Here is a 26,829-nt window from a genome sequence, read left to right as displayed (position 1 = left end):
GTCTGGTTCTTTTTGGTTTTATTCTGGGTTGCCTTTTGTGTAAATGTATAGTGTCCTAGTGTATGTCATTATTATTTTTTTCCTAGCAATGATTAGATGTGGAATTATTCATGAAAATTCAAGACCATAACTTTATGTGCAGGAGACAAGGACAAATATGGGTCTGGATAATGCAATCTGTGTTACATCTTGGGGAAAAAACCCTTTAAGGGTCCAATCACACGTCCGCAAAATGGGTCCGCATCCGTTCCGCAATTTTGCGGACCGGGTGCAGACTCATTCATTTTCAGTGGAGCCGATATGTGCTCCGTGCTTCCGTTTCCGCCAAAAAATAGAACTTGTCCTATTCTTGTTCGCAATTGCGGACAAGATTAGGCATTTTCTATTATAGAAATCACGGAATCCAAATTGCCAGTGTCCGTGTTTTGCGGATCCGCAGAACACTTACGGACGTTTGACTGGACCCTTAATGGATTGTCTCATATCGGCCATTCATGAGCAGGATGGGAATAACCACAGTGAACAGCAGCCAAGGGACTGAGCAGCCTGCACCTCAATGTTTCCTTATCGCCCATAGCAGTGTATGAGAACTACACCGCTTCATTAATTCTACAGTTACAGAAACTCTGCTCCGGTGTTTGTGGAGCTCCCATTCACTGCTGTTGGAGTTAGGCAGGGAGATCCGGCTTCCAGTTCCGGCACAGAATGCTGGGAATCGTCCAGACACAAACCACAGAGTGCAGCGGTTTCTGTCCTACCAACTGTCTGCATTTTTCCCGGATTGCTGCCAGATCTCGGCTAGACCCCATTATAGTTAATGTGGTTGGTGGGCATTCCGGTAGCATCCGGCAGTGCCGGATCTGGAGAACTCTGGAATTGCTGCTACTGACGTGAAACTAGCCTTACGGAAAGAGCGCAACATCATCTGCTTGGATGTTTCCGTAACACCATCCGGTGCTTACTGTGGTTAGTTCCATCTCGGCCATGAAATGTTGAGTGGTGACAACTCAGTTAATCTTTCAAAGTACGATTCTCAGAGAAAGAGACTTGGACTACTATACAGCTGTAACCGAGCCCCCATAATACCACGTAAACTTCAGATTCTGTCAAAAATTTGGGACAACAGAGCACTATTTTGTCCAGAAAAATGTCGGGTTGTATGATATGCCCGTCGTGTGATGTACCTGGTGCATGTGTTATTTTAGTTCTCCTATAACGGAGACAAACTATAAAGTGTGCCAGTGTGAACACGGCCGAAGTCGTCTAAAGAGCAAATCTCTGAGCAGATTACACAAAGGAGACTAACGATTGCTAAAGTGCATTCATTAAAGATAATGGTTCCATAAATGTCTTTTATCGTTTGTTAACATTGAAGAAATAATTTTAAATGAGTTTTTTTACTTTTTTCAACAGAAATTGGTTGCTCAAATGAAGCAAGATCCACAGGTAAAAATTCTTTATCTTTTCTTAATTAAAAATACTTGGGTCTTTGGAGTACATTGTATTATTAATAATAAATGTTTCTGCTTTCCCGACGTGTCTGTTTTAGTAAATACTTGTATTCCCCATGAAAAAGCTATTCTGGAGCATATTTTCTTAGAATTCTGAGTTGGGCTGTTCCTCTGTTATTCCTCCTGAATATTAATGAATAAGTTGATAACTTGGCGTTACCATCCCTTTTTTTTTCATAGCGGCATGTCCCTACATAGTTTGGCACCAGTCAGCGCTGATTGGACAGTGACAGACAGTAAAACAGCACACCCCCAATTGATAACATTAATATTAATACATTTCTAGGATGAATAACAGAAGAACAGCCTTAGGGTACTTTCACACTTGCGTTTTTCTTTTCCAGCATAGAGTTCCGTCCTAGTGGATCTATACCGGAAAAAAAATGATCAGTTTTATCCCTATGCATTCTGAATGGAGAGTAATCCGTTCAGGATGCATCAAGATGTCTTCAGTTCAGTCTTTTTGACTGATCAGGACAGAGCTAATACCGCAGCATGCTACGGTTTTATCTCCGGCCTGATTTTTTTTAACCCCTAACAGGTATATTAGATGCTGTTTTGATAACAGCGTCTAATATACCTGCTACCTGGTCCTCTGGTGGTCCCTTTTGTTAGGATCGACCACCAGAGGACACAGGTAGGTCAGTAAAGTCGCACCCAAACACTACACTACACTACACTACACAATGGTCACTTATTAACCCTTTATGAACCCATGATCACCCCATATAAACTCCCTGATCACCCCCCTGTCATTGATCACCCCCCTGTCAGGCTCCGTTCAGACGTCCGTATGATTTTTACGGATCCACGGATACATGGATCGGATCCGCAAAACACATGCGGACGTCTGAATGGAGCCTTACAGGGGGGTGATCAATGACAGGCGGGTGATCACCCATATACACTCCCTGATCACCCCCTGTCATTGATCACCCGCCTGTCATTGATCACCCCCCTGTAAGGCTCCATTCAGACGTCCGCATGTGTTTTGCGGATCCGATCCATGTATCCATGGATCCGTAAAAATCATACGGACGTCTGAATGGAGCCTTACAGGGGGGGGTGATCAGTGACAGGGGGGTGATCACCCTGATCACCCCCTGTCATTGATAACCCCCCCTGTAAAGCTCCATTCAGACGTCCGCATGTGTTTTGCGGATCCGATCCATGTATCCATGGATCCGTAAAAATCATACGGACGTCTGAATGGAGCCTTACAGGGGGGGTGATCAGTGACAGGGGGGTGATCACCCTGATCACCCCTGTCATTGATAAACCCCCCCCTGTAAAGCTCCATTCAGACGTCCGCATGTGTTTTGCGGATCCGATCCATGGATCCGTAAAAATCATACGGACGTCTGAATGGAGCCTTACAGGGGGGGTGATCAGTGACAGGAGGGTGATCACCCTGATCACCCCCTGTCATTGATAACTCCCCTGTAAGGCTCCATTCAGACGTCCGCATGTGTTTTGCGGATCCGATCCATGTATCCGTAAAAATCATACGGACGTCTGAATGGAGCCTTACAGGGGGGTGATCAATGACAGGGGGGTGATCAGGGAGTCTATATGGGTGATCACCCCCCTGTCATTGATCACCCCCCTGTAAGGCTCCATTCAGATGTCCGCATGTGTTTTGCAGATCCGATCCATGGATCCGTAAAAATCATACGGACGTCTGAATGGAGCCTTACCAGGGGGGTGATCAATGACAGGGGGGTGATCCGGGAGTCTATATGGGTGATCACCCCCCTGTCATTGATCACCCCCCCCCCCCCCCCCCCCTGTAAGGCTCCATTCAGACATTTTTTTGGCCCAAGTTAGCGGAAATCTCCCATGAACTCGCCATACCCCTAACGGAATCCAAATGCGTAAACATTTTTAGACATTTATATTCCAGACTTCTTCTCACGCTTTAGGGCCCCTAAAAAGCCAGGGCAGTATAAATACCCCACATGTGACCCCATTTCGGAAAGAAGACACCCCAAGGTATTCCGTGAGGGGCATATTGAGTCCATGAAAGATTGAAATTTTTGTCCTAAGTTAGCGGAAAGTGAGACTTTGTGAGAAAAAAACTAAAAAAATCAATATCCGCTAACTTATGCAAAAAAAAATAATATATAATTTCTATGAACTCGCCAGGCCCCTGATTGAATACCTCGGGGTGTCTTCTTTCCAAAGTGGGGTCACATGTGGGGTATTTATACTGCCCTGGCTTTTTAGGGGCCCGAAAGTGTGAGAAGAAGTCTGGGATCCAAATGTCTAAAAATGCCCTCCTAAAAGGAATTTGGGCACCTTTGCGCATCTAGGCTGCAAAAAAGTGTGACACATCTGGTATCGCCGTACTCAGGAGAAGTTGGGGAATGTGTTTTGGGGTGTCATTTTACATATACCCATGCTGGGTGAGAAAAATATCTTGGTCAAATGCCAACTTTGTATAAAAAAATTGGAAAAGTTGTCTTTTGCCAAGATATTTTTCTCACCCAGCATGGGTATATGTAAAATGACACCCCAAAACACATTCCCCAACTTCTCCTGAGTACGGCGATACCAGATGTGTGACACTTTTTTGCAGCCAAGGTGGGCAAAGGGGCACATATTCCAAAGTGAACCTTTCGGATTTCACCGGTCATTTTTTACACATTTTGATTGCAAAGTTCTTCTCACACATTTGGGCCCCTAAATTGCCAGGGCAGTATAACTACCCCACAAGTGACCCCATTTTGGAAAGAAGACACCCCAAGGTATTCCGTGAGGGGCATGGCGAGTTCCTAGAGTTTTTTATTTTTTGTCGCAAGTTAGTGGAATATGAGACTTTGTAAGAAAAAAATAAAAATAAAAAATCATCATCATTTTCCGCTAACTTGTGACAAAAAATAAAAAGTTCTATGAACTCACTATGCCCATCAGCGAATACCTTAGGGTGTCTACTTTCTGAAATGGGGTCATTTGTGGGGTTCTTCTACTGTCTGGGCATTGTAGAACCTCAGGAATCATGACAGGTGCTCAGAAAGTCAGAGCTGCTTCAAAAAGCGGAAATTCACATTTTTGTACCATAGTTTGTAAACGCTATAACTTTTACCCAAACAATTTTTTTTTTTGCCCAAACATTTTTTTTTTTATCAAAGACATGTAGAACTATAAATTTAGCAAAAAATTTATATATGGATGTCGTTTTTTTTGCTAAATTTTACAGCTGAAAGTGAAAAATGTCATTTTTTTGCAAAAAAATCGTTACATTTCGATTAATAACAAAAAAAGTTAAAATGTCAGCAGCAATAAAATACCACCAAATGAAAGCTCTATTAGTGAGAAGAAAAGGAGGTAAAATTCATTTGGGTGGTAAGTTGCATGACCGAGCGATAAACGGTGAAAGGAGTGTAGTGCCGAAGTGTAAAAAGTGCTCTGGTCATGAAGGGGGTTTCAGCTAGCGGGGCTGAAGTGGTTAAAGGGAACCTGTCACATCAAAAATGCATCTACACCCGCCAGCAGTACTTCATAGTAGCCCGCAGCCTGTTGCTAATCATATATTTCATCCTGTTGTCCGATGCTGTGTAAGTTCAAAAAACGTAATTTTTTTCTCTATCAGTGCTATAGTGCCGGCCAACTTGAAGTCAAAGGGTCAGCAGCCTCCTTGCTTCAAGTCAAGGTAACCATGCCCCCTAACCGTCCCCTCTTGCCTGAGAGTGACAGCTTGCAGTGCGGGCGCGATTCCCCAAGTCTCGCGCAAGTGCGGTGCGCTCTGTAATAATGCGCTATCCTATCTCCTGCTACCGCTGTTAGCCAGGTTTGACTTCAAGCTGGCCGGCACTATAGCTCTGATAGAGAATAAAACTGCATTTTTTGAACTTGCGCAGCATCGGACAACCACATGAAACATATGATTATTAACAGGCTGCGGGCTACTATGAGGTACTGCTGGCAGGTGTAAATGCATTTTTTAGGTGACAGGTTCCCTTTAACATAGCCAAGACGGATCAGTCTTAAACACCATTGAAAGTCAATAGAGGACGGATCCGTTTTCTATTGTGCTAGATTGTGTCATAGAAAACTGATCCGTCCCCATTTATTTACATTGTGTGCCAGGACGGATCCGTTTGGCTCAGTTTCGTTAGACTGACACCAAAACGCTGCAAGCAGTGTCCGCCTACAGAGCGGAATGGAGACGGAACGGAGGCAAACTGATGCATTCTGAGTGGATCCTTTTCCATTCAGAATGCATTAGGGCAAAACTGATCAGTTCTAAACCGCTTGTGAGAGCCCTGAACGGATCTCAGAAACGGAATGCCAAAACGCCAGTGTGAAAGTAGACTTAAAGTCTAGCTACACTTTACATAAACTTTTGATGTCATATTGACCTCTCAAAGGTTTTGATTGGTTAGTGTCCTAGTACAGAGAGCCTGCCATTCACTAAAACGTGGTTTAAAAAGAGATCATCAAGCGCTGCCTGTCTTCGCTGCTGAAGAGGGAATGAAGATGCCTCAATAGAAAGTGTATGAAAAGGGAAACGGTAACACCCAGGTGGCAATTTATCCATAAACTTCTAATAGGAATAATTGACAGCACAGCATAGTTATGAGAAAAGATGGTCCAGAATTGTCATTACATGAGGAATGCAAGTATTTACTAGAACAGACATGTCAGGGGAGGTGAAGGGTTAGCAATATACGGGCACTGGCCGTGTGCACTCCGTGCTGCTGAAACTGACCCATTGACTTGAATAAGTCAGTGATCTGCAAGATATGGAAACAGATAGGATATGTCCTACCTTTTGTGGAACAGGGATCGGAAGCTCACGGAAACACTACAAAGCGCTTCCGTGGGCTTTCAGGTCCGTGCCTCTGCACTGCAAAAGACAAGACATGTCCTATCTTTTGCGGATCACAGACCATTCAAGTCAGCGGAGTTCGCGTCTGGTGCCTGTGCGTTGCGGACCGCACTCCTACGTACAAGTGTTGATTATGCTATTGCATCCGGGTACATATGAATATATTTTCTCTTTAGAATGCAGACTTGAAGAAACAGCTCCATGAACTCCAAGCCAAAATCACATCACTGAGTGAAAAGCAGGCAAGTTCAATATTGTTGTATTTATTTATTTATTTTGAAGACCATTAAGTGCTCTTATGTTTGTGTAGTGCCACTTATATAGTCTATATTTCTTAGCCGATCAGTGGTAATGCATGTTCCCTTTGGGAAGTAATTAAAGGGGCTCTTGATGATGTAAAAACCCACTTGACCCACAAAGTCTTACATTTTTGAAATGTGCTCTGTTGTCATTTGTTTCCCAAGCTGAGATATCAGAAAGTGCAAAAGTCTGGAAAGAGTGGGTTCATTTATGCATTTACCTTCAAAAGGTACGGTACATGGACAATCCACATACATTGAAGTCCATACCCACTATGATGTGTCTTCATCATGGCCACCTGGAGTGTTTAGGTGGTGAATTCATAGAGACTCCTGGAGCTGTGGTCTCCAACCTGTGTCCTTCTAGGTTTTGCTGAACTTCCAGCATGCTCTGACGGCCACAGTCATTCGGGGCATACTGGGAGCTGTAGTTCCACAACAGCTGGTGAGCCACAGATTGGAAACCCGTTGTCTTATCCTTTTCTGACTTACACTGAATACATTGGTGTCATGCAGAGCTATCAATCAATATATTGTACTTGTCAGCATAGAGGGAAAAATGGCTTTGTTTTTTTTTCTATTTTCCAGATGGAACATAGCGATTAATACATCACAAGCGCCACATATCAAAGTTCTCTTCTTGTCATTGTCTGCATGTTTTCACGTTTGAGGGTTTTGTAGAACAGATTGGTACAAAGTGCTACTTTGCAGTGATTAATGTAATGAACTGTGTTTTTCCGAGGAGGGGTAACTGAGTCGGGTAAATGAATGTGTTTATGGGTGTGTCTAAATGAAACGTCTCGCAGGAGTGGATGCTGTCATTTACAAGACAGAAAATGGATGTCTGCCTTCTAGTATTTAGTAGTAGATGTAAGAAAGCTTTGATATTAAAAGGGTTGTCCCGTGAAGACTGCTTTTCTCCTATCCCAGGGATCGGCAACCTTTGGCACCCCAGCTGTCCTGAAACTGCAGCTATGGGAGTTATAAGAACAGCTGAACAAGTTCCCATGCTGGGAGTTGTAGTTCAACAGCAGCTGTAGTGACTAAGGTTGCTGATCTCTGCCCTATCCTGTAAAGTGTCTTATTGGCAGGGGTCCAGCAGCCGGGACCCCATGATCATGAGAACGGGGGCCTGTTCTTCCCTGTTTGAATACAGTGGTGGTTAAGCACGTGCACTGCTAATCGATGCAGCTCCATGGGGCTGCCGGAGGTAACCCACCGATTGTACCCCGCTATCTCTAGCAGTGCTATAGAGTTGAATGAAGCAACAGACAGGCTGTGCATCCCTGTCCTCTTGATTGGCAGGTTGGACCCCTGCCAATCAGACACTTATCCCCTTATTGTTCAAGTTCTTTTTTATTTAGGGAAACTGTGGAAGCCTATTAAAAATAAACTTAAACCTACCCTTCTGTGCCCCCTCCAATCCAGTGCTGCCTCTCTCCCCTTCCCCAGGCTGCAGCCTGTGACGTAGTGTTTTTGTTGCAGTGGTGGTGACTCTTGATCAACCTCAGCAGTCTCTTGATCAACCCCCTTAACATTTTGGCAGATGTAAGGAAAGGGGTTTTACCATCATGTTAATCACCTGTCCTGTGGGTAGGTGATAAACGTATGACTGTGGGAGGGTCAGACTACTGAGAACCCTACCAATCACAAAAACAGTGGTCCCCTGTGTGAATGGAGTGGAAGTGCGCATCCGTGACCACCAGTCCCTTCACTTGTATGGTACTGCAAAGTGCAGCATTCTGCCATCTCTACCTGTCCTATGATAGTACATGGAGCAGTGGTCACACACATACAGTCATGTGAAAAAATTAGGACACCCTTTGAAAGCATGTGGTTTTTTGTAACATTTTTAATAAAAGGTTATTTCATCTCCGTTTCAACAATACAGAGAGATTAAAGTAATCCAACTAAACAAAGAAAACTGAAGAAAAGTCTTTTCAAGATCTTCTGTAAATGTCATTCTACAAAAATGCCTATTCTAACTGAGGAAAAAGATAGGACACCCTCACATGTATTCCCTCTTAAATTGGCTCAGATCTCACACAGGTATATCACACCAGGTGCACATAATTAGTAGATCGTTACTCTGCATGTTGAATGAGGCTTGCCCTATTTAAACCTCAGACATTTAGTTTGGTGTGCTCCTGACTGTTGAAGTGAGAGTGAGCACCATGGTGAGAGCAAAAGAGCTGTCAGAGGACTTCAGAAAAAAGATTGTAGCAGCCTATGAGTCTGGGAAGGGATTTAAAAAGATCTCAAAAGATTTTGAAATCAGCCATTCCACTGTCCAGAAGATAGTCTACAAGTGGAGGGCTTTCAAAACAACTGCCAACATGCCCAGGACTGGTCGCCCCAGCAAGTTCACCCCAAGAGCAGACCGCAAGATGCTAAAAGAGGTCTCCAAAAACCCTAAAGTGTCATCTCGAGAACTACAGCAGGCTCTGGCTACTGTTGATGTAGAAGTACATGCCTCTACAATCAGAAAGAGACTGTACAAGTTTAACTTGCATGGGAGGTGTGCAAGGAGGAAACCTTTTGCTTTCCAAGAGAAACATCGAGGCCAGACTGACATTTGCCAGAGATAAAGTTGACAAAGACCAGGACTTCTGGAATAATGTTCTTTGGACAGATGAGTCCAAAATTGAATTATTTGGACACAACAGCAGAGGACATGTTTGGCGTAAACCAAACACAGCATTCCAAGAAAAGAACCTCATACCAACTGTGAAGCATGGAGGTGGAAGTGTCATGGTTTGGGGCTGCTTTGCTGCAGCAGGACCTGGTCAGCTCACCATCATAGAATCCACGATGAATTCTACTGTGTATCAGAAGGTGCTTGAAGAACATGTGAGACCATCAGTTAGAAAATTAAAGCTGAAGCGGAACTGGACCATGCAACATGACAATGACCCAAAACATACTAGTAAATCAACCAAAGATTGGCTGAAAAAGAAGAAATGGAGAGTCCTGGAATGGCCAAGTCAAAGTCCAGATTTGAATCCCATTGAGATGCTGTGGGGTGACTTGAAAAGGGCTGTACGTGCAAGAAACCCCTCAAACATCTCACAGCTGAAAAAGTTCTGCATTGAGGAGTGGGGTAAAATTTCCTCAGACCGATGTCGAAGACTGGTAGATGGCTACAAGAACAGTCTCACTGCAGTTATTTCAGCCAAAGGAGGTAACACTCGCTATTAGGGGCAAGGGTGTCCTATCTTTTTCCTCAGTTAGAATAGGCATTTTTGTAGAATGACATTTACAGAAGATCTTGAAAAGACTTTTCTTCAGTTTTCTTTGTTTAGTTGGATTACTTTAATCTCTCTGTATTGTTGAAACGGAGATGAAATAACCTTTTATTAAAAATGTTACAAAAAACCACATGCTTTCAAAGGGTGTCCTAATTTTTTCACATGACTGTACACTGCCCCTTCATTCACACAGAGGATTCGTGGACCCCCATTTTCATGATGGGTGAGGGTCCCAGCAATAAGACCACCAGTGGTCAGATTTCTATCACCTATCCTGTGGATAAAGTCATAAATATTCATGGTAAAATCCCTTTTGATGAAATCTGTCAGAAAATTAAAGGGGCTGGCTACTGTTGATCAGTGTGTTTGTAAGACGACCATATGTTGCGTTTTTTCCTGTAGCCTTTGACGTTCTGCCCCATTTTCTATATTTCATAAGATATGCCCCATTGTTGGCAAGTCTTTTGTGCTGGCCATAAAATGGCGGCTAGACGATCGTGACCAGGAAAATCCCTCAGTCTCCTCCATTCAAATACGCCACACCTGCCATCTGCACTTGCTCTATTGGGAGTTTAGTGCAGGTACAGTGTGATTTAATGGGGAGGCATTGTGATGTGTCTGTTCACATGACCCTCCATGAATTTATGGACAGGACATATGGTGCAGAATATGTGGACAGCATATGAATTATAGCAAACAGCACAGAATAGTAACAAAGGTTATATTCTGTGCCAGGTACACATCTTGCAAACACATTGATCAATAGTAGCCAGAAAGTGGCCAACCCCTTTAATATCAAAAATTTCTTACAGCTCCTGTTGATACTAGAAGGAATCGTAAAAAAGAGTATTGGAAAGTAAGATGGGACTTTATTGTCAGCTGTCAGAGAGGGAAGGAGACTGATCTGTCTAGAGCCCATTAGCAGCAGCACCAGAGGAAATACATGGAAAGCAAAAGATGATAATAAATGTATAATATTTTTAAATAAAGGGTTGCACCCATGAAACCGTGGAAAGGGGAAAAATGTTGAGCCTTTTGATTTGCAGGCAACAGTTCTTTGCCTTTATCCCAATTACTTCATAGGACACCAGGCTTCGGGATCCCCTCGCGTGCGACCTGTATTATAATCTTTGTCTATTTTCAGAAAATCGATGGGCTTGTGTGGAATTTACTAGATGATGATTTATTATTTTTAGATTTTTTTAATTTTTTTTGTGGTTTAAGCAACACAGGAAATTGTTGGATATTTTGGGTTTTACAATCTCTCTTAATTTCATTGTGACCTTTTGAACACCAATCTTGATTGTTTGTACAAATTCTCAATAATGTTGCGGCGTGCACCAAGATGCCAATCTATTCGGAGCACTTTCTCCTCAAACAACGTCCTCTGTTTTAAAACCTGCGACGAACAATGTCTGCTTTTAGGGTAATGAAAATGAAAGCACTTAACAACTGTATTTTTAGGCTTTGGGGGCTGCTAAGTGGGCAGCAGTAATGTTACCCCAGCTGTGAATTTATTATAATGGTTTAGGATTGAAGAGTCCTATTTTATTCAAGAGCAGCTCTGCAGGATGCCAGCTTACACTTAGAAATACAGAGAAATGGACTTAAAATATTTATAACTTAAGTCATCCAGGGTGCAGCGTTGTACACATTTTCTTTGTTTCCTTTCAGAGTCCTTTTCATTATTTTAACTTTAGTCAGATGAGTAAAGCGTTCCACTATTAAAGGTATCGATAGCTGTAGAAAGGAGGATCCCCACGTTGGGTCTTTATTTTTAGTGTAGGTACTAATTTGTGTAGCGCTATGAATATCTTGGGTTTAAAAAAAATAATCCAGAATGTGAATATACCATTGATAAGATGTGATAAACAATTGATCGGCTAACTGTATGGGCTGATGACTGCAGTGAACTTCAGACTATACACATGTTTATTGCTGAAGAAATTTGCAGTCGAGCCACTTTGCAAAGTTGTTTCAAATGGGTTGGATCATCATGGACAATGAGGGTATATCACTTGGATATGCCCCCATTGTCTTATAGGTACGCGTCTCAGCTTCCCTCCATTCATTTTCTTTGGGGCCGGCGAAAATAGCCAAGGGATGACTTTCTGTCGGCCCCATAGAAATGAATGGGAGTGGGGGCCACGCATGCGCGATGCGCTCCCGTTCACTTCTATAGGGAACCGGCTTGGTGGTGGCCGGACCGGAGTACTCCAGCCACCACCTTGCGGGGGTCCGTTCTCGATATAGGTGCTGGTCCCAGCGGTGGGACCGAACCCATGTCCATGATGAGACAACCCCTTTAATGGGGGTTTCCTGGTTCTAGCTATGGATGACCTATCCTTGTTATAGATCTGTGGGATCAGACACCCAGAACCCCCACTGATCAACTGTTCTCAGCAGCCACCCGGCGCTGGAAAAAACTGTGGATGGAGCCAGAAGCAGAAAGCTCCATTGTTTAGTGGCCGTATGTGGTTAAAAATGTTTTTCGAAATGTTATCCTCTGGATAGTTCATCAGTATCTGATTGGTGGGGGTTGGACACCTGGGACCCCCGCCCATCAGCTGTTTGAGAAGACAGTGGTGCTCCTGTGAGCACTGCGGCCTTCTCTCATCACCTAGCACAGCACAGTACAGTGTATAGTGGTTGTGCTTGCTATTGTGCTCAGTCCTATTCACGTGACACATGAAAGTGTCGTCATCACTCTGCCTAGGAAAAGGAACGCCAGTTCCTGCTCAAACAGCTGATCTGCAGGGAAACCGGGTGTCAGACCCCCACCAGATACTGATGAACTATCCAGAGGATAAGTCATCAGTATTAAAATCTCAGAAAACCCTTTTAATGTAACTCTCCTCCCATTTAAGTGAATCCTAGTGAAGAATCGGTATCTAAAACCCAGTAAACTCCTTTAATTTAGGCCAGGGATACACGGCAATCACAGGGTTGCCTTGCGACATCACAAGTAACCTGCATGTGGGTGCAATGTAATGCAACCATAATGTGATGAGTTTGCAAATCCCAAGTGATTTTGTCCAGCAAAGCTGTGTGTATCTGCAGCTTTTTTGTGTGAAATGGGTGTTGCAAATCTTTAATCACATGCAACACACAGCCAAATCGCACAATAAGGCTTTAGACTCCTAGATAGAGCAGACGATTGTCGGAAATGAAGCTTTCCTTCGTGGCAAGCGCCTGCTCGTTAATAAAGGAGACGCTGCATAGACAGCACAATCTGCTGCCTTCAAACGATGATTTAGATGACCGGACCAACAATGTATTACCCGATGAACAAGTGCACCTTTACACCAACAGATAATCGCGAACGCACGTTTATATGGATGCTTGTTATCGATTATCTGGATGCTGTAAGGGGGCCCTGTAGAATAGTCATGCTAATTAGGGGCAACCACTAGCTGCAGACAATTTTGGGGTCCAGTGACATGGCACTGAAGTGTTACAAAATAAATGTGAACATACCATGGCATACCCTATCTCATGTTTTTTTCATAGAAGTTGTCCTAGGAATGTTTTTGAAAACTACCACTTAAATTAATCTTTTCACCCACCCCATTCCTGGCCTAAGACCCCCACACATTAGACTATTGCTGGCCGAACCCGTCGCTTTCGGTAGGGTTGGTAGGTGATGATGGGGGAGAGAAGAATTGTGTGTGTTGAATTTCAGCGCCCAATCCCTTGTTCTCCCAGGAGATAACTGCTTTTGGACACGTTTTTTCTCCTTACTGAAAACGCATACACTGAGAGAGCTGTCGGCCAAATGGTCTAGTGTAGAAAGTGGGTTGACTTGTTTCTTTGGCAGTCAATGCTGCTTTCCCCAAGAAATACAGTCGCTCGTCTCCATGGCCTGTCTGCTACTGTTGTTTTTTTTTTTTTTTTTCTCCAAGTGAATGGGGCTAATTTTCAGCACCAGGCACAAAATGGGCAAGATTTGTGCTATTTCTAGGAGAAAGTGTTGTATTTTTCTATCCTCCTAAACCTCATTTAATAATGTTGGGTATGTGAATAACTTGCACGAAATAATGTGGATTGATCATAAAGCGGCTTCAACAGCAGTGGAGCTCATTAAATTCTAAATTAAAATAAGTTAGTACCAATGGCTTCTCTCGCACGCTGTCATTGTCATCCTCAACCTGTTCAGCGTGGTTGTAGGCAGACTCCATTATAATTTATTTTTATGAGTAGACCCACTGTTCAACATTGATGGAAGGGTTTCTGAGCACATAAATAAAATCTGTGAAGTCTCCAGACTTTTCTCGGCATGTCAAACACAAATTGGGGGCTGAATTTATCGAGCCCCATGCACTAGATTTCTGCATTCAAAAAGTTTCAGAATAGGGCTTTATGACTTTTTCAGCTTATTTGCGCCACAATTGTATGCCATTTTGGATTTTTTTTATTTCACTCCAAGGCAAAAAGTAGATGGCTGTCAGTTCTTTAGCCGACAGCTACTCCATCCCCTCACTGCTTACATGCACATGTTATTTTAGTAGTAGATAAGCAGCTGCCAAGCATGTCTAAAAAAATAGAACATGTCCTATTCTTGTCCGCAATTGCGGACAAGAATAGGTATATTCTATTAGTGCCGGCAACGTGCGGAACGCACATTGCCGCTGTCAGTGTTTGGAAATACTGCAGATGATATACCACCCTAAGGGTCCATTCACACATCCGTGTGTGTTTTTCAAAGTCCGTTTTGCTGGAAGCAATGTTGCCGTTATGTTACTTCAATTTCTACACCTCTCACCTACTGGAGTGAAATTGTGCAAAGAATTTGCCCTTTTTTTTTTTTTTTTTTAACCACTTTCCGTCCGCCCATAGGATATAAACGTCCTATGGGTGGACCTCTATTTCTGAAAGCACATTTTAAAACGTCCTTTCAGAAACAGCAGCTGCACGCTAATCGTGCAGCTGCTGATCGGGTTGCCCGCTGTCAGTGACAGCAGGGCAACCCAGAGATAAGGCAGGGACAGTTCCCAGGTGTCCCTGCCTTCCGGATCGCTGCAGACACAGCGCTCACCGAGCGCTGTGTATGCAGAATTCCGGCCCGGCGGTCATGTGACCGCCGGGACCGGAGAGTGCAGGAGCTGTGTGAGGTCTTTCAGAGACCTCGATCAGCCGTGCTCTGAGTCTGTACAGCGCAGAATCATGCTGTACAGCCTCTCTGGGGGGTGCATTTCTTCTGTAACTGGGGCTACTATGTCAGCCCCAGTTACAGGAGAAATCAACAGTGAAAAAGAAAAAGTGAAGCAAATGTCCTCCAGAGGTCTTGTATGACCTTATGGGGGACATAAAGGGTTGAAAAAAAAAAAAAAAAAAAGTTTCACATGTAAAAAAAAAAAAAGACCCCAAGTAAGGGAAAAAAAATAAATAAATTAAAAATAGAAAAAATAAAATAGACATATTTGGTATTGCCGCGTCCGTAAAAACCAGCTGTATAAAAATATCACATGACCTAACCCCTCGGGTGAACACCGTAAAAAATAAATAAAAAAACGGTCTCAAAACAAGCAATTTTTGTCACCTTGCATCACAAAAGGTGCAACACCAAGTGATCAAAAACGCGTATGTCCCACAAAATGGTACCAATAAAACAGTCACCTCATCCCGCAAAAAATGAGCCCCTACATAAGAAAATCTCTCTAAAAATAAAAAAAACTATAGCTCTTGGAACATGGAGACACTAAAACATCATCCTTTTTTTGGTTTCAAAAATGCTATTATTGTGTAAAACTTTAATAAATGAGAAAAAGTATACATATTAGGTATCGCCACGTCCGTAACAATCTGCTCTATAAAAATGTCACTTGACCAGTCCGGTCAGGTGAACGCTGTAAAAATAAATAAATAGAAACTGTGCTAAATCAACCAATTTTTTGGTCACCTTGCCCCATAAAGTGTTATAATGAATGATCAAAAAATCATATGTACCCAAAAATAGTACTAATAAAACTGGCACCTTATCCCCTAGTTTCCAAAATGGGGTCACTTCTTGGGAGTTTCTACTGTAAGGGTGCATCAGGGAGGCTTCAAATGGGACATGGCATCTAAAAACCATGTGGAGTTCCTTTTCTTCTGCGCCCTGCCATGTGCCCATACAGCAGTTTATGACCACATGTGGGGTGTTTCTGTAAACCGCAGAATCTGGGTAATAAATATTGAGTTTTGTTTGGCTGTTAACCATCGATGTGTTAAAGAAAAAATTGGATTAAAATGGAAAATCTGCCAAAAAAGTGAAATTTTAAAATTTTATCTCCATTTTCCTTGAATTCTTGTGGAACGCATAAAGGGTTAACAAAGTTTGTAAAATCTGTTTTGAATACCTTGAGGGGTGTAGTTTCTACAATGGGGTCATTTATGGGGGTATCCACTATGTAGGCCCCACAAAGTGACTTCAGACCTGAACTGGTCCTTATAAAGTGGGTTTTGGCAATTTTCTTAAAAATTTGAAGAATTTCTTCTAAACTTCTAAGCCTTCTAACGTCCTAAAAAAATAAAATGACATTTCCAAAATGATGCCAACATAAAGTAGACATATGGGGAATGTTAAGTAATAAATATTTTATGAGGTATCACTTTCTGTTTTAAAAGCAGAGAAATTGAAATTTAGAAAATTGCGAATTTTTTAAATTTTTGGGTAAATTTGGGATTTTTTCATAAATAAAGGTGAAAAAATTTTGACTCAAATTTATGACTATCATGAAGTACCATGTGTCACGAGAAAACAATCTCTGAATGACTTGGATAAATAAAGGCGTTCCAAAGTTATTACCACATAAAGTGAGATATGTCAGTTTTGCTAAATTAGGCCTGGTCAGGAAGGGGGCAAATGGCCCAGATGGGAAGTGGTTAACTATTCTTAATAACTTTTTTCAATAATTTCAGAAATACATAGTCATAATGAGACTGAGCAAAAAATTAAGAAAGCATCCAAAGACTGAGCACATGCATAAAACCAATGAATATAGAACTAAACCAATAAAGGTTTTCCAGCGCCTAAACCTCCCCTGATCCCGCACATTGAACTACACGATTCTTCATGTGAACAGATCTGTCCATCATCTGCATTTGGGATGAATTTTCTTACGCTAGGGTCGCACTAATGTTAGGAGATTTGGCGGCCTGTTTTGGCATAAATGCATGCAGTGGTATTTGTCTGACTGAAACCCATCTATGTCTGAAATCGTCTGGATCCTATTGTAGTCAGTGGGGATCCCCCGATTCCCGGCATTATCAAATGGTAATCGACACATCCAAGAAAATTTGGGGTATTTACCATAAGTTCCAGTTCACACAACTGATTTTTGAAAAAACATACTTAAAAAAAAGAGTGGAATCTGCATGTTTGTTTTTTTTTCGCGCGGAAAAAGGTGCTTTTGTGTGTGCTTTTTTTTATGTTTTTTTTTTTTTTGGACCAATGGGTGTTCACTTCAGTACAAACTTGCATTTACAGCTTGAGGTTTTTGACATCAAAGAATGTGCAGGAAATTCATGGACTCACATGGAGCTGTTCCCCCCCCCCCCCTCCCCCTCCCCCTCCCGCTCCCCCTTATGATTTCCATTCATTTCAGTGAGAGATTCAGCGCTGATTCTGCTCGAACATGGGTTGTGCTGCTTCATGTACCGGATGGTTCTGTGCGATGCATAAGTGAAATGGTTTGTGTGACAAACTATACGGTATGTGCTGATTTGTGCAGTGCCGTTCTGCTGATATCACTGGTTAGAGGATACTTACCCTGACATTACAATTTAGAGCAACATAGTACATTACTGCGCTGGCTGTGCTTTTATGTGGCATGTTTACAGCTCCACTTCCTTTCAAATTGGCAATTGTTGTATTTCTTCATTTTCTGTAGCTGAAGGGGCTGCTGAATGTGCTGCCATTAGTGTTCAGGCTCTTTCATAGTGTAAACACAATCTTCTGTTCAGTATCCATGGAAAAGAATGGTTAAAGCTGTCCTGTATTTCTATATTTTCAAATGGAAGTGTGGGCGTATGATGATCCATTTGAGCTTGCTTCCTGTGACTGTCCCTGGTAAAAAAATAAAATAAAATAAATTCTATGTCCATATAAATACACAATGCCTCCTCTTGCTTTCAGTAGTAAAATAAAATCTGGTGATGATGGGCTCCGTGACATTAACATTCTCCTTCGGAGTTGTCTGAGGAAACCTACTATATGAAACCCTGATACCTGAAGCTGCAGGCCCAGTTCATCAATCTATTGGAAATCAGTAACCGTTCAATCTAAAAATGTGTGAGGTTATTCGGGCGTGTTCAGACATTGTGGTTGGTGACTGCAGCGGGAAAAAAACGCATGACATTTATTCAGCATATTCCACCGATAAAATTGTACGGCCAGTTACTGTTTTTGTTTTTTAATGTACCCTTGAAGTGAGGCTCCACTGAAAGGATATATTACATATTTCTGGAACTATGCAACAAAAGACTTTAGAAAACAAGGGGGGGGGGGGGGGTTGTTATGTGTTGCAAAAGGCATGGAACCACCATAAGCCCTATGGAGAACTTGGCGCTGCCATCCATCCACCAAATTATATACTTATGTTGGCCCATAAAAATGCCAGGCTGTATTGCATTTTCACAGACTTGAACTGGAGAAAACTGAATACATGCCTGACTAGAATGTCACTCGCATGCTGCTTCTCTAAGGCCTATTGCACACGGCCGTTTTTTTTCCCCGTTTACTGGACGTTTTTTGCGGTCCGTATACGGAACCATTCATTTCAATGGTTCTGCAAAAAAAACGGAATGTACTCCGTATGCATTCCGTTTCCGTATTTCCGTTTTTCCGTTCCGTTTTAACATAGAACATGTCCTATTATTGCCCGCAAATCACAGTCCGTGGCTCCATTCAAGTCAATGGATCCGCAAAAAAAACTGAACACATACGGAAATGCATCCGTATGTCTTCCGTTTCCGTTCCGTTTTTTCCTGAACCATCTATTGAAAATGTTATGCCCAGCCCAATTTTATCTATGTAAGTACTGTATACTGTATATGCCATACGGAAAAACGGAACGGAAAAACGGAACAGAAACGGAAACACAACGGAAACAAAAAACGGAACAACGGATCCATGAAAAACGGACCGCAAAACACTGAAAAAGCCATACGGTCGTGTGCAATAGGCCTAAGGCCTCTTTCACACGGGCGTCATGGATTTGGGCCGAATAGTATGCGGGTCGCAGGAAAATGCGCGATTTTTCCGCACGAGTGCAAAACATTTTAAGTTTTGCATGTGCGTGAGAAAAATCTGCATGTTTGGTACCCGAACCCGGACTTCTTCACAGAAGTTCGGGTTTCGATTAGGTGTTGTGTAGATTTTATTATTTTCCCTTATAACCTGTTTATAAGAAAGTGCGGAGGTGGTGCGATTTTCACGTATGGTTGCTAGGAGACCATCGGGATGGGGACCCGATCATTATTATTTTCCCTTATAACATGGTTATAAGGGAAAATAATAGCATTCTTAATGCTAAGTAAAATAGTGATGGAGGGGTTAAAAAAAATTAATATTAAACTCTCCTTAATCCACTTGTTCGCGCAGCCCGGCGTCTCTTCTCTTTTTTTTCTTTGAGGAAAAGGACCTGTGGTGACGTCACTGCGCTCCTCACATGGTCCGTCACATGATCCATCACCATGTGATGGATCTTGTGACGGATCACCTGATGAACGCAGTGACGTCACCACAGGTCCTTTTCCTCAAAGAAGAAAGAAAGAAGAGAAGCCGGGCTGCGCGAACAAGTGGATTAAGGTGAGTTAAAAAAAAAATTTAACCCCTCCAGCCCTATTGTACTATGCATTCTGTATTAAGAATGCTATTATTTTCCCTTATAACCATGTTATAAGGGAAAATAATAATGATCGGGTCCCCATCCCGATGGTCTCCTAGCAACCATGCGTGAAAATCGCACCACCTCCGCACTTGCTTGCGGATGCTTGCAATTTTCACGCAGCGCAATTCACTTCTATGGGGCCTGCGTTGGGTGAAAAACGCACAAAATAGAGCATGCTGTGATTTTCACGCAACGCACAAGTGATGCGTGAAAAATACCGCTTATGTGCACAGCCACATAGAAATAATTGGGTTTGGATTCAGTGCGGGTGCAATGCATTCACCTCACGCATTGCACCCGCGCGGAAATCTCGCCCGTGTGAAAGAGGCCTAAGGGGTGCCTTCCCACGTGGCAAAATTTGCCTCAGGTAAATCTGCTGCCGAATTTTGCTTTGGCTTTTGATACAGATTTGCCAGAGAATTTGTGTAGATTTTACCATTTGCATTGCAAAGGGCTATATCTGCAGCAAATCCTACAAAACCTATACAGCATAGCATATTTTTAATACTGTGGCCAATGGCTGACATCCCAGTGTGACTAAACGGTGGCGTACATCAGGTGATGGTCTCATCATATACTGTACGTGCTGTGATGTGGCCAGAGCCTTACAAGTCATTTTCTTTTTGCTCTGTAATCAAAAGGCTATCCCCCATGTTTTGTTTTTTACTCCGTTATCTGCTCCATTCTAATCCAAGCTGACAAATGCAACCAATATCCAGACTGAGAAGATGTTGCGGGTTTTATCAGAGGTGCACGCTGTCCGTTTTCACCATCGTCGACAGTACATAAGGCCCTTTACACAATACTAATGAATGCCCAGCTGAAGTTATGCTGCTGTTATATTCAGGATCGGTGCCGGTCCGACAAAGCTTCCTGCTTATTATTTTATCCAGAGAGCTTGAGTGAAGAAAAAAAAATCAACCTTCTGCAATCAGACTCTTCCCAAGCTTTAAATGAAAGCATAATCCCAGTTGCAGCCTTGAATGTGTTTACATAAAATCATTTTCTGACTGCTCTCCCGTCCGCATAGATGCTGTGTCAATCCAGAGCTTCCTCCATGGTAAAGTGTAGAGTGGAATTCTCCCCTGCCTGGGAAAGAAGTGAGATTACTGTAGCACTAAAATAACAGGGGGTAGATCTCGAACCTTTCTGTCTGCTTGTTATTTTTGCTGGGCTCAGACTGCTAATATCAGGGTTTGCAGTATGTTTTGCTGTAATGAGGTCCCCTCAGATCTGCAACTTGTGTTTTGTCTCCCATGACAGACCCTCAACCAGAAGGTTATTTTCTTGCAGGCTGCAGTGGTATCATGCTACTTACAACCGTTTTCTGCTCAGATGTATTTCCCTTATCGCCAAGACCTCAGACTGGATGCTCCAGACTCCACGTTACGTTCCTCCAAGTTAGGATCTTCTAGATGTTAGTGCGGCTGTGTGATGAGTTGGCGAAGGTTTGGCCTTGATGTGAGGAGCATCACAAGCAAAGTCTTGTGATGCGACCACACTGCATGTGTGACCCGGCCGTCCTGCCATCGAGTACAGTGCAGACACAACAGGCTCTAATTAAACAAATGATGACAGCACTGTTTACTGGGTCTGTATGGCCGTGCTGGAATTGAAGGTCCCGCATGGCCATTAATTATACAGAGTCACTGAATAGTGCGTTCTTCATTAGTTTAATAGTAGCCCACTGCATACTTAAACGCAGCACTGCCGCAACACAACCGCACCGCATAGTCGTACCCAAAGAAGTCAGGTATCTAAATACCCCAGGCAGGGGCAGTTACATTACATGCATACAAATGTCAGTGTGTGGTCATTTTTATTTCCACTCTTGGTGTGCAAGATATATATATATATATATATATATATATATATATATATATATATATATATATATATTTTTGTGTGTATTCCTAACCATATGCAGTGTTCCCTCGTATAGCAGAGGTGGGTTTCCCATAATTCAGTCTCTGTATCATCAGAAGCAGAGCTTAAGGTATAATTATAATTTTAATTTTTCTTCTCCTTCAAGGTCAAGCATATCTGTTGAGCTTCATTGACTGCTTCATTCACTGCATTTGACGTGCAAATTATCTTTAAAGCCTCTCTCTCCTTAACAAGTTAAACCTATATGGTCTACGTACTGGAAGTAATAACAAGTCCACCTGCAAACGATGTGGTCCGCAAACTGTTGATCCTGGTGCATGTAGAAATGTAACTCCTGTAGAAATGTCTGATCCTTGTCCGCAAAACGAACAAGATTTGGACATGTTCTATCTTTTTTTGGAGCCAGCAGAATAGACAAACGGATGCGGACGTCACATGGTGTGCTGTCCAGATCTTTTACAGCCCCATTGAAATGAATGAATGAAAATAGGGTGGTGTGCATAGGGCCTAAGTATGAATAAGAAAGTGATGCACTTTAGCAAGGTGATACCAACTGTGAGCTCCATTGTCATGGATTGCAAACCACTGTGTAGGTTGGACATGTGCAAATGCAATTCACAGTGGGCAAAATTAAAGGGAGCCTGTCACCTACTGGTCACGATTTAAACGAATTATAAAGCCATGTGGGACACAAGTATAGGACACTATACTGGAGATTACTTAACTGTACTGCGCAGGCGTCGGATTTCGTCTGCAGGAAAAAAAAGTCACAAGCATGGAGGGCTGGCCAGAGGATACACTGGGGAGCAATTGGTCGCAAGTAAGACCGGGGGTGGGGGGGCACTTGCAGCAAACGTGCCGCCCCTAGGCACTGGCAATGGCTCATTAGCATATCTTCAGCGTCATATACTTGTGTCCCACGCAGCTTTATATTCAGTTTAAATCGTGGCCAGTAGGTTACAGACTCCCTTTAAGTGAGTGGCATAATGTTATCCAAAAACTGCCACCGCAAACGGTAGTGACTGCTGCATTTAGTCCTGATTATTAAAGCCAATGGAGTGAAGGTCGCTCTCGACATGCTGCACAAAATCTGACAAGTCTTGGTTTTCTGCAACTGACGCATCTGGTATTGCAACACCCTTAACATTGATTACATAATATGTCGCTGCCATACCCTTATAGATATGCAGAAGTGCAACCTTATGTAATTAATGGCAGTATAAGACTGTTCACATGGATATACCACGGAAATGTAATTCATACATGAGCCTGCATGTTGAAAAAACATTTACTGCACGGTGGCTCACTGTATAGAAAAAGCAGCAGACTATGCTCTTGTATGCAGATAAAACCAAAAGTGTATGCGTATATATATCTCCCACACCCCCGGCGGATGGCAAAAGGGCAGTGTTGGAGTCCACCGGGTCAGTAGGCCTGTGTCTTTTAGACCCTGTTCACATCTTGCTTATGATATGTCCTTCTAGTATGTGCTCCCATTTACAGTACTTTTTTTCTTATAGAATAGCATGGTAGACTAACCTTAAAAATATATACGGTGTGTGTATGTATGTATGTATGTATGTGTATATATGTATGTATATGTGTGTGTATGTGTGTATATATATATATATATATATATATATATATATATATATATATATATATATATATATATTTTTTTTTTTTTTTTAACACTGGGACTCTTGGTAACACACTTGGCAGTGTGAACAGAGCCTAAGCTTGAAATGATACATGCTTGTAGTTACAGCTGTTTTGCTCCATATCGATAGGTTTCCAGTCTGTGGCTCTCCGGGAGTTATTAAACAGCAACAACCAGCGTGTTACGACAATCGTGCATTGTCCAGGCATGTTGGGAGTTGTAGTTTTGCGGTACTGGGTGAGCCGCTGTTCTCCAATTAGGCTTAGTTTTCCCTTTGTAGAGAAATACACAGCACGATGAATGTGACTGGCCGCGATGCTTCTTGTGGTGTTCACAGTGACACTATTTCAATGTGCAGGGCGTCATTCATTCAGCTCTGACTCGACGCTCTCCCAGCCTGTGTACAGACTGCTTGCAGAAAACCTCGACTTGCCACAGCCATAAATCTTTTCTACCCATTTGCGGGTGCGTTAAGTGCTGCTTTTAACTTTTTAGAACACTGTATGCTCTATTTTTCACGTACTAACGCCATTACCATAGCAACGAGCCGTCAGTGGAAGGAATAAATGAAACCAATAAACCAGTGCCGCTCACTTCCTTCAAGCAGGCAGCAGTGTCATGAGTGCTCCTGTATGGTGACTTACTGAGCGCATGAAGTAGCATCAGGTCAGGTGACATTTGTGGAATTGAAACCACTTCCATCTCTTTCCAGGGTCTCGTGTAAAATGTACAGCGTATTTGGCCTTTGGGAGAAGGGGTTCTTTGACTACTCAGCATTAGGTGTTTACCAGGAATAAATGGGATTCAGACTGTCAAAGTACGACCTTTTACGGTAGCAGCAGAGTGGATGAGAGAAAAAGAAAATCTCATCCACACGCTGTGGGGATTGTCCAAATGGGAATCTACACATAACTTGCGGACATGCGGAGTGAACGATCTGCAACATGTCAGTTTATGTTGTGCATATCTGTCGCTGATTTCACCCTTTGTATCTCAGAGGGTGAAATCTGCCGCAAATCCACAATATATCAGCACCTAAAATCCACAGTCCTATCAGCGCAGTTTGGTGCAGATTTTGGCCAGTTCTGCTAAGGACGTTCAGCTGCAGCCGTACAGTCACAAGGGTACAGCCACAGAGGCGGGAATTTGGCTGTGGATTTGGACTCGTTTGCATGGCAAAGGGTAAAAGCCATGCAGGATATCTGTAGAGTTGGGCCTCATGCACACGACCGTTGTGTGTTTTGCGGTCCACAAAACGCGAATGGTGTCCGTGTGCGTTCCGCAATTTACGGAACGGCACGGACAGCCATTAATATAACTGCCTATTCTTGTCCGCAAAACGCGGACAAGAATTGGACAGGTTATTTTTATTTATTTTTTTGCGGACCACGGAACGGAGCAACGGATGTTTACAGCACACTGAGTGCTGTCTGCATCTTTTGCTGCCCCATTGAAGTGAAGGGGTCCGCATCCGAGCTGCCAAAACTGCAGCTCGGATGCGGACCCAAACGGCCGTGTGCATGAGCCCTTAAACTGACATGTTACGGATTTGAAGGGGTTCTGTCACTTCAGCAAATTGCATTTATAATGTAGAGAAAGTTAACACAAGGCACTTACTAATGTAATATGATTCTCCATATTGCCTCCTTTGGCGGCTTAATTAATTTTTCCATTACATTATACTCTGCTCGTTTCCGTGGTTACGACCACCCTGCGCTCCAGTAACAGTGGTCGTGCTTGCACACTATAGGAAAAAGCACAGACCCCTCTGGTGGCCTGGACCGCAGGAGCACACACAGTCTAGCACTTTTCCGTATAGTGTACAAGCATGACCACCGCTGCTGCATTGCAGGGTGGTTGTAATTAGGGATGAGTGAATCGCCTTCGGATGCTTCATCCTGAGTTCGGTACCAAGGTTTTTTTTACAGTAGAAATTAATTTCCGAAGTTATTACCCAAAGTCTCGCGAGACTTCGAAGTAATAACTTTGGCTTATTGGAGCCAATACATTCTAATACTGTACGGAGCGCTCGCTCCGTACAGTATTAAAACTAAGTTTTAATGCAAATCAACTTCGGATGAAGCATCCGAAGTCAATTTGCTCATCCCTAGTCATATTCATGAAAGTAATTGCAGAGGAAGCAATATGGACAGTCACACTACATTAGTATGGTACTTTCACACTAGCATTTTTCTTTTCCGGCATAGACTTCCGTCCTAGGGGCTCAATACTGGAAAAGAACTGATCAGGTATATCCCCATGCATTCTGAATAGAGAGTAATCCGTTCAGGATGTCTTCAGTTCAGTCTTTTTGACTGATCAGGACGGAGATAATACCGCAGCATGCTAAAGTTTTATCTCCGGCCCAAAAAAATTAAGACTTGCCTGAATGCCGGATCCAGCATTTTTTTGTCATAGGAATGTATCAAAATACCAGAAAAAAAATAAATGCTGGATCTGTTTTTCCGGATGACACCGGAAAGACGGATCCAGCATTTCAATGCATTTGTAAGCTGGATCAGGATCCTGATCAGTCTTACAAATGCCATCAGTTGGCATACGGAACTGCTTGCCGGATCACTCTGCCACAAGTGTGAAAGTAGCCTAAGACTGCTTTAACTTTCTCTACATGATAAATGCTATTTGCTATAGTGAGACGACCCCTTTAAATCTGTACCACAAGTTAAATTATGCAGCAAATTTTTCACAGCATGTATTGATGCTGTAAAACGTTTGGGATTTGCCTCATTCAAATTCGCAGCATATCAATCCCTTGTGAATTTACCCTTGTAGTTTTGCAAAAAACTAACAAAAAAAAAATGCGTTTTGCAGTGATGGTATGTTTCTGGTATTGCAGCTGGTTTTGAGGTGACCAGGGTGTTTATACAATACTACACAACCTGTAAACCAGGACTGTACTGCTGTGTTGTGGTTTTTCTTTTTTAAGAAAGCAGCCATTTTTTTTCTAATCTTTAATTCCCATTAGGGATGGGTGATATAGTGCTGGCAGGGAGCAGAATTTTGCAAGGATGTGCACTTTTGTTTTAATTTGCTGTCAATTTATAGACTGTCTATCAAGGTTCTGTCCTTGTCTCTAGTGTTGATGTTCTTTTTGTTGTCTGGAGCTCATATACACATTTTGTTTTAACCCCATTTTATATTTTTAGTATTTCTTTTGTTTCTTTTTGTGCTAGTCATTTGCAGCACTTGAAAAGCGTATGGTTAGATTGTATCTCAAAATCGAGCCAAGCATCTGGAAGTATGAATTATTGGCTTAAAGATTTAGAGGGGCTTTGTTTGCCTTCATTATTCTGTGCTCTGGCTGCCCAGCAGCGAGCGCTTTGTCAGGTGCACTTATTTAGTTTTGCATGCAATTTTGACAAGGTTTTTTTTTTTTTTCGTTTTACAAAATAACAAATAGTAGTGTGATCCTGTTACGTGCATTGGGAAGGTAGAGGTCCTGTGAGTTAGTCAATAAGTTATCTACTCCAGTATGTTGTGTCAGTGTTAGGCCTCATGTA

The 26,829-nt window shown here is 42.6% G+C and overlaps 1 protein-coding gene across 7 annotated transcripts in view; it reads left to right on the top strand.

Moving 5' to 3' along the window:
- PHF21A (PHD finger protein 21A) overlaps nt 1-26,829 on the top strand; it is a 141,817-nt gene that overhangs the window by 56,142 nt on the left and 58,846 nt on the right. For all 7 annotated transcript variants that reach the window (XM_044270548.1, XM_044270547.1, XM_044270545.1 and 4 more), the window contains exons 3-4: nt 1,414-1,446; nt 6,519-6,584. In XM_044270548.1, the coding sequence (XP_044126483.1) occupies nt 1,414-1,446; nt 6,519-6,584 (99 nt within the window). The remainder of the gene's footprint in view (nt 1-1,413; nt 1,447-6,518; nt 6,585-26,829) is intronic.

The sequence above is a fragment of the Bufo gargarizans genome, chromosome 10 (genome assembly GCF_014858855.1).
Source record: "Bufo gargarizans isolate SCDJY-AF-19 chromosome 10, ASM1485885v1, whole genome shotgun sequence".
NCBI classification, from domain to species: Eukaryota; Metazoa; Chordata; class Amphibia; order Anura; family Bufonidae; genus Bufo; species Bufo gargarizans.
This window is presented reverse-complemented; position numbering and strand designations above follow the sequence as displayed.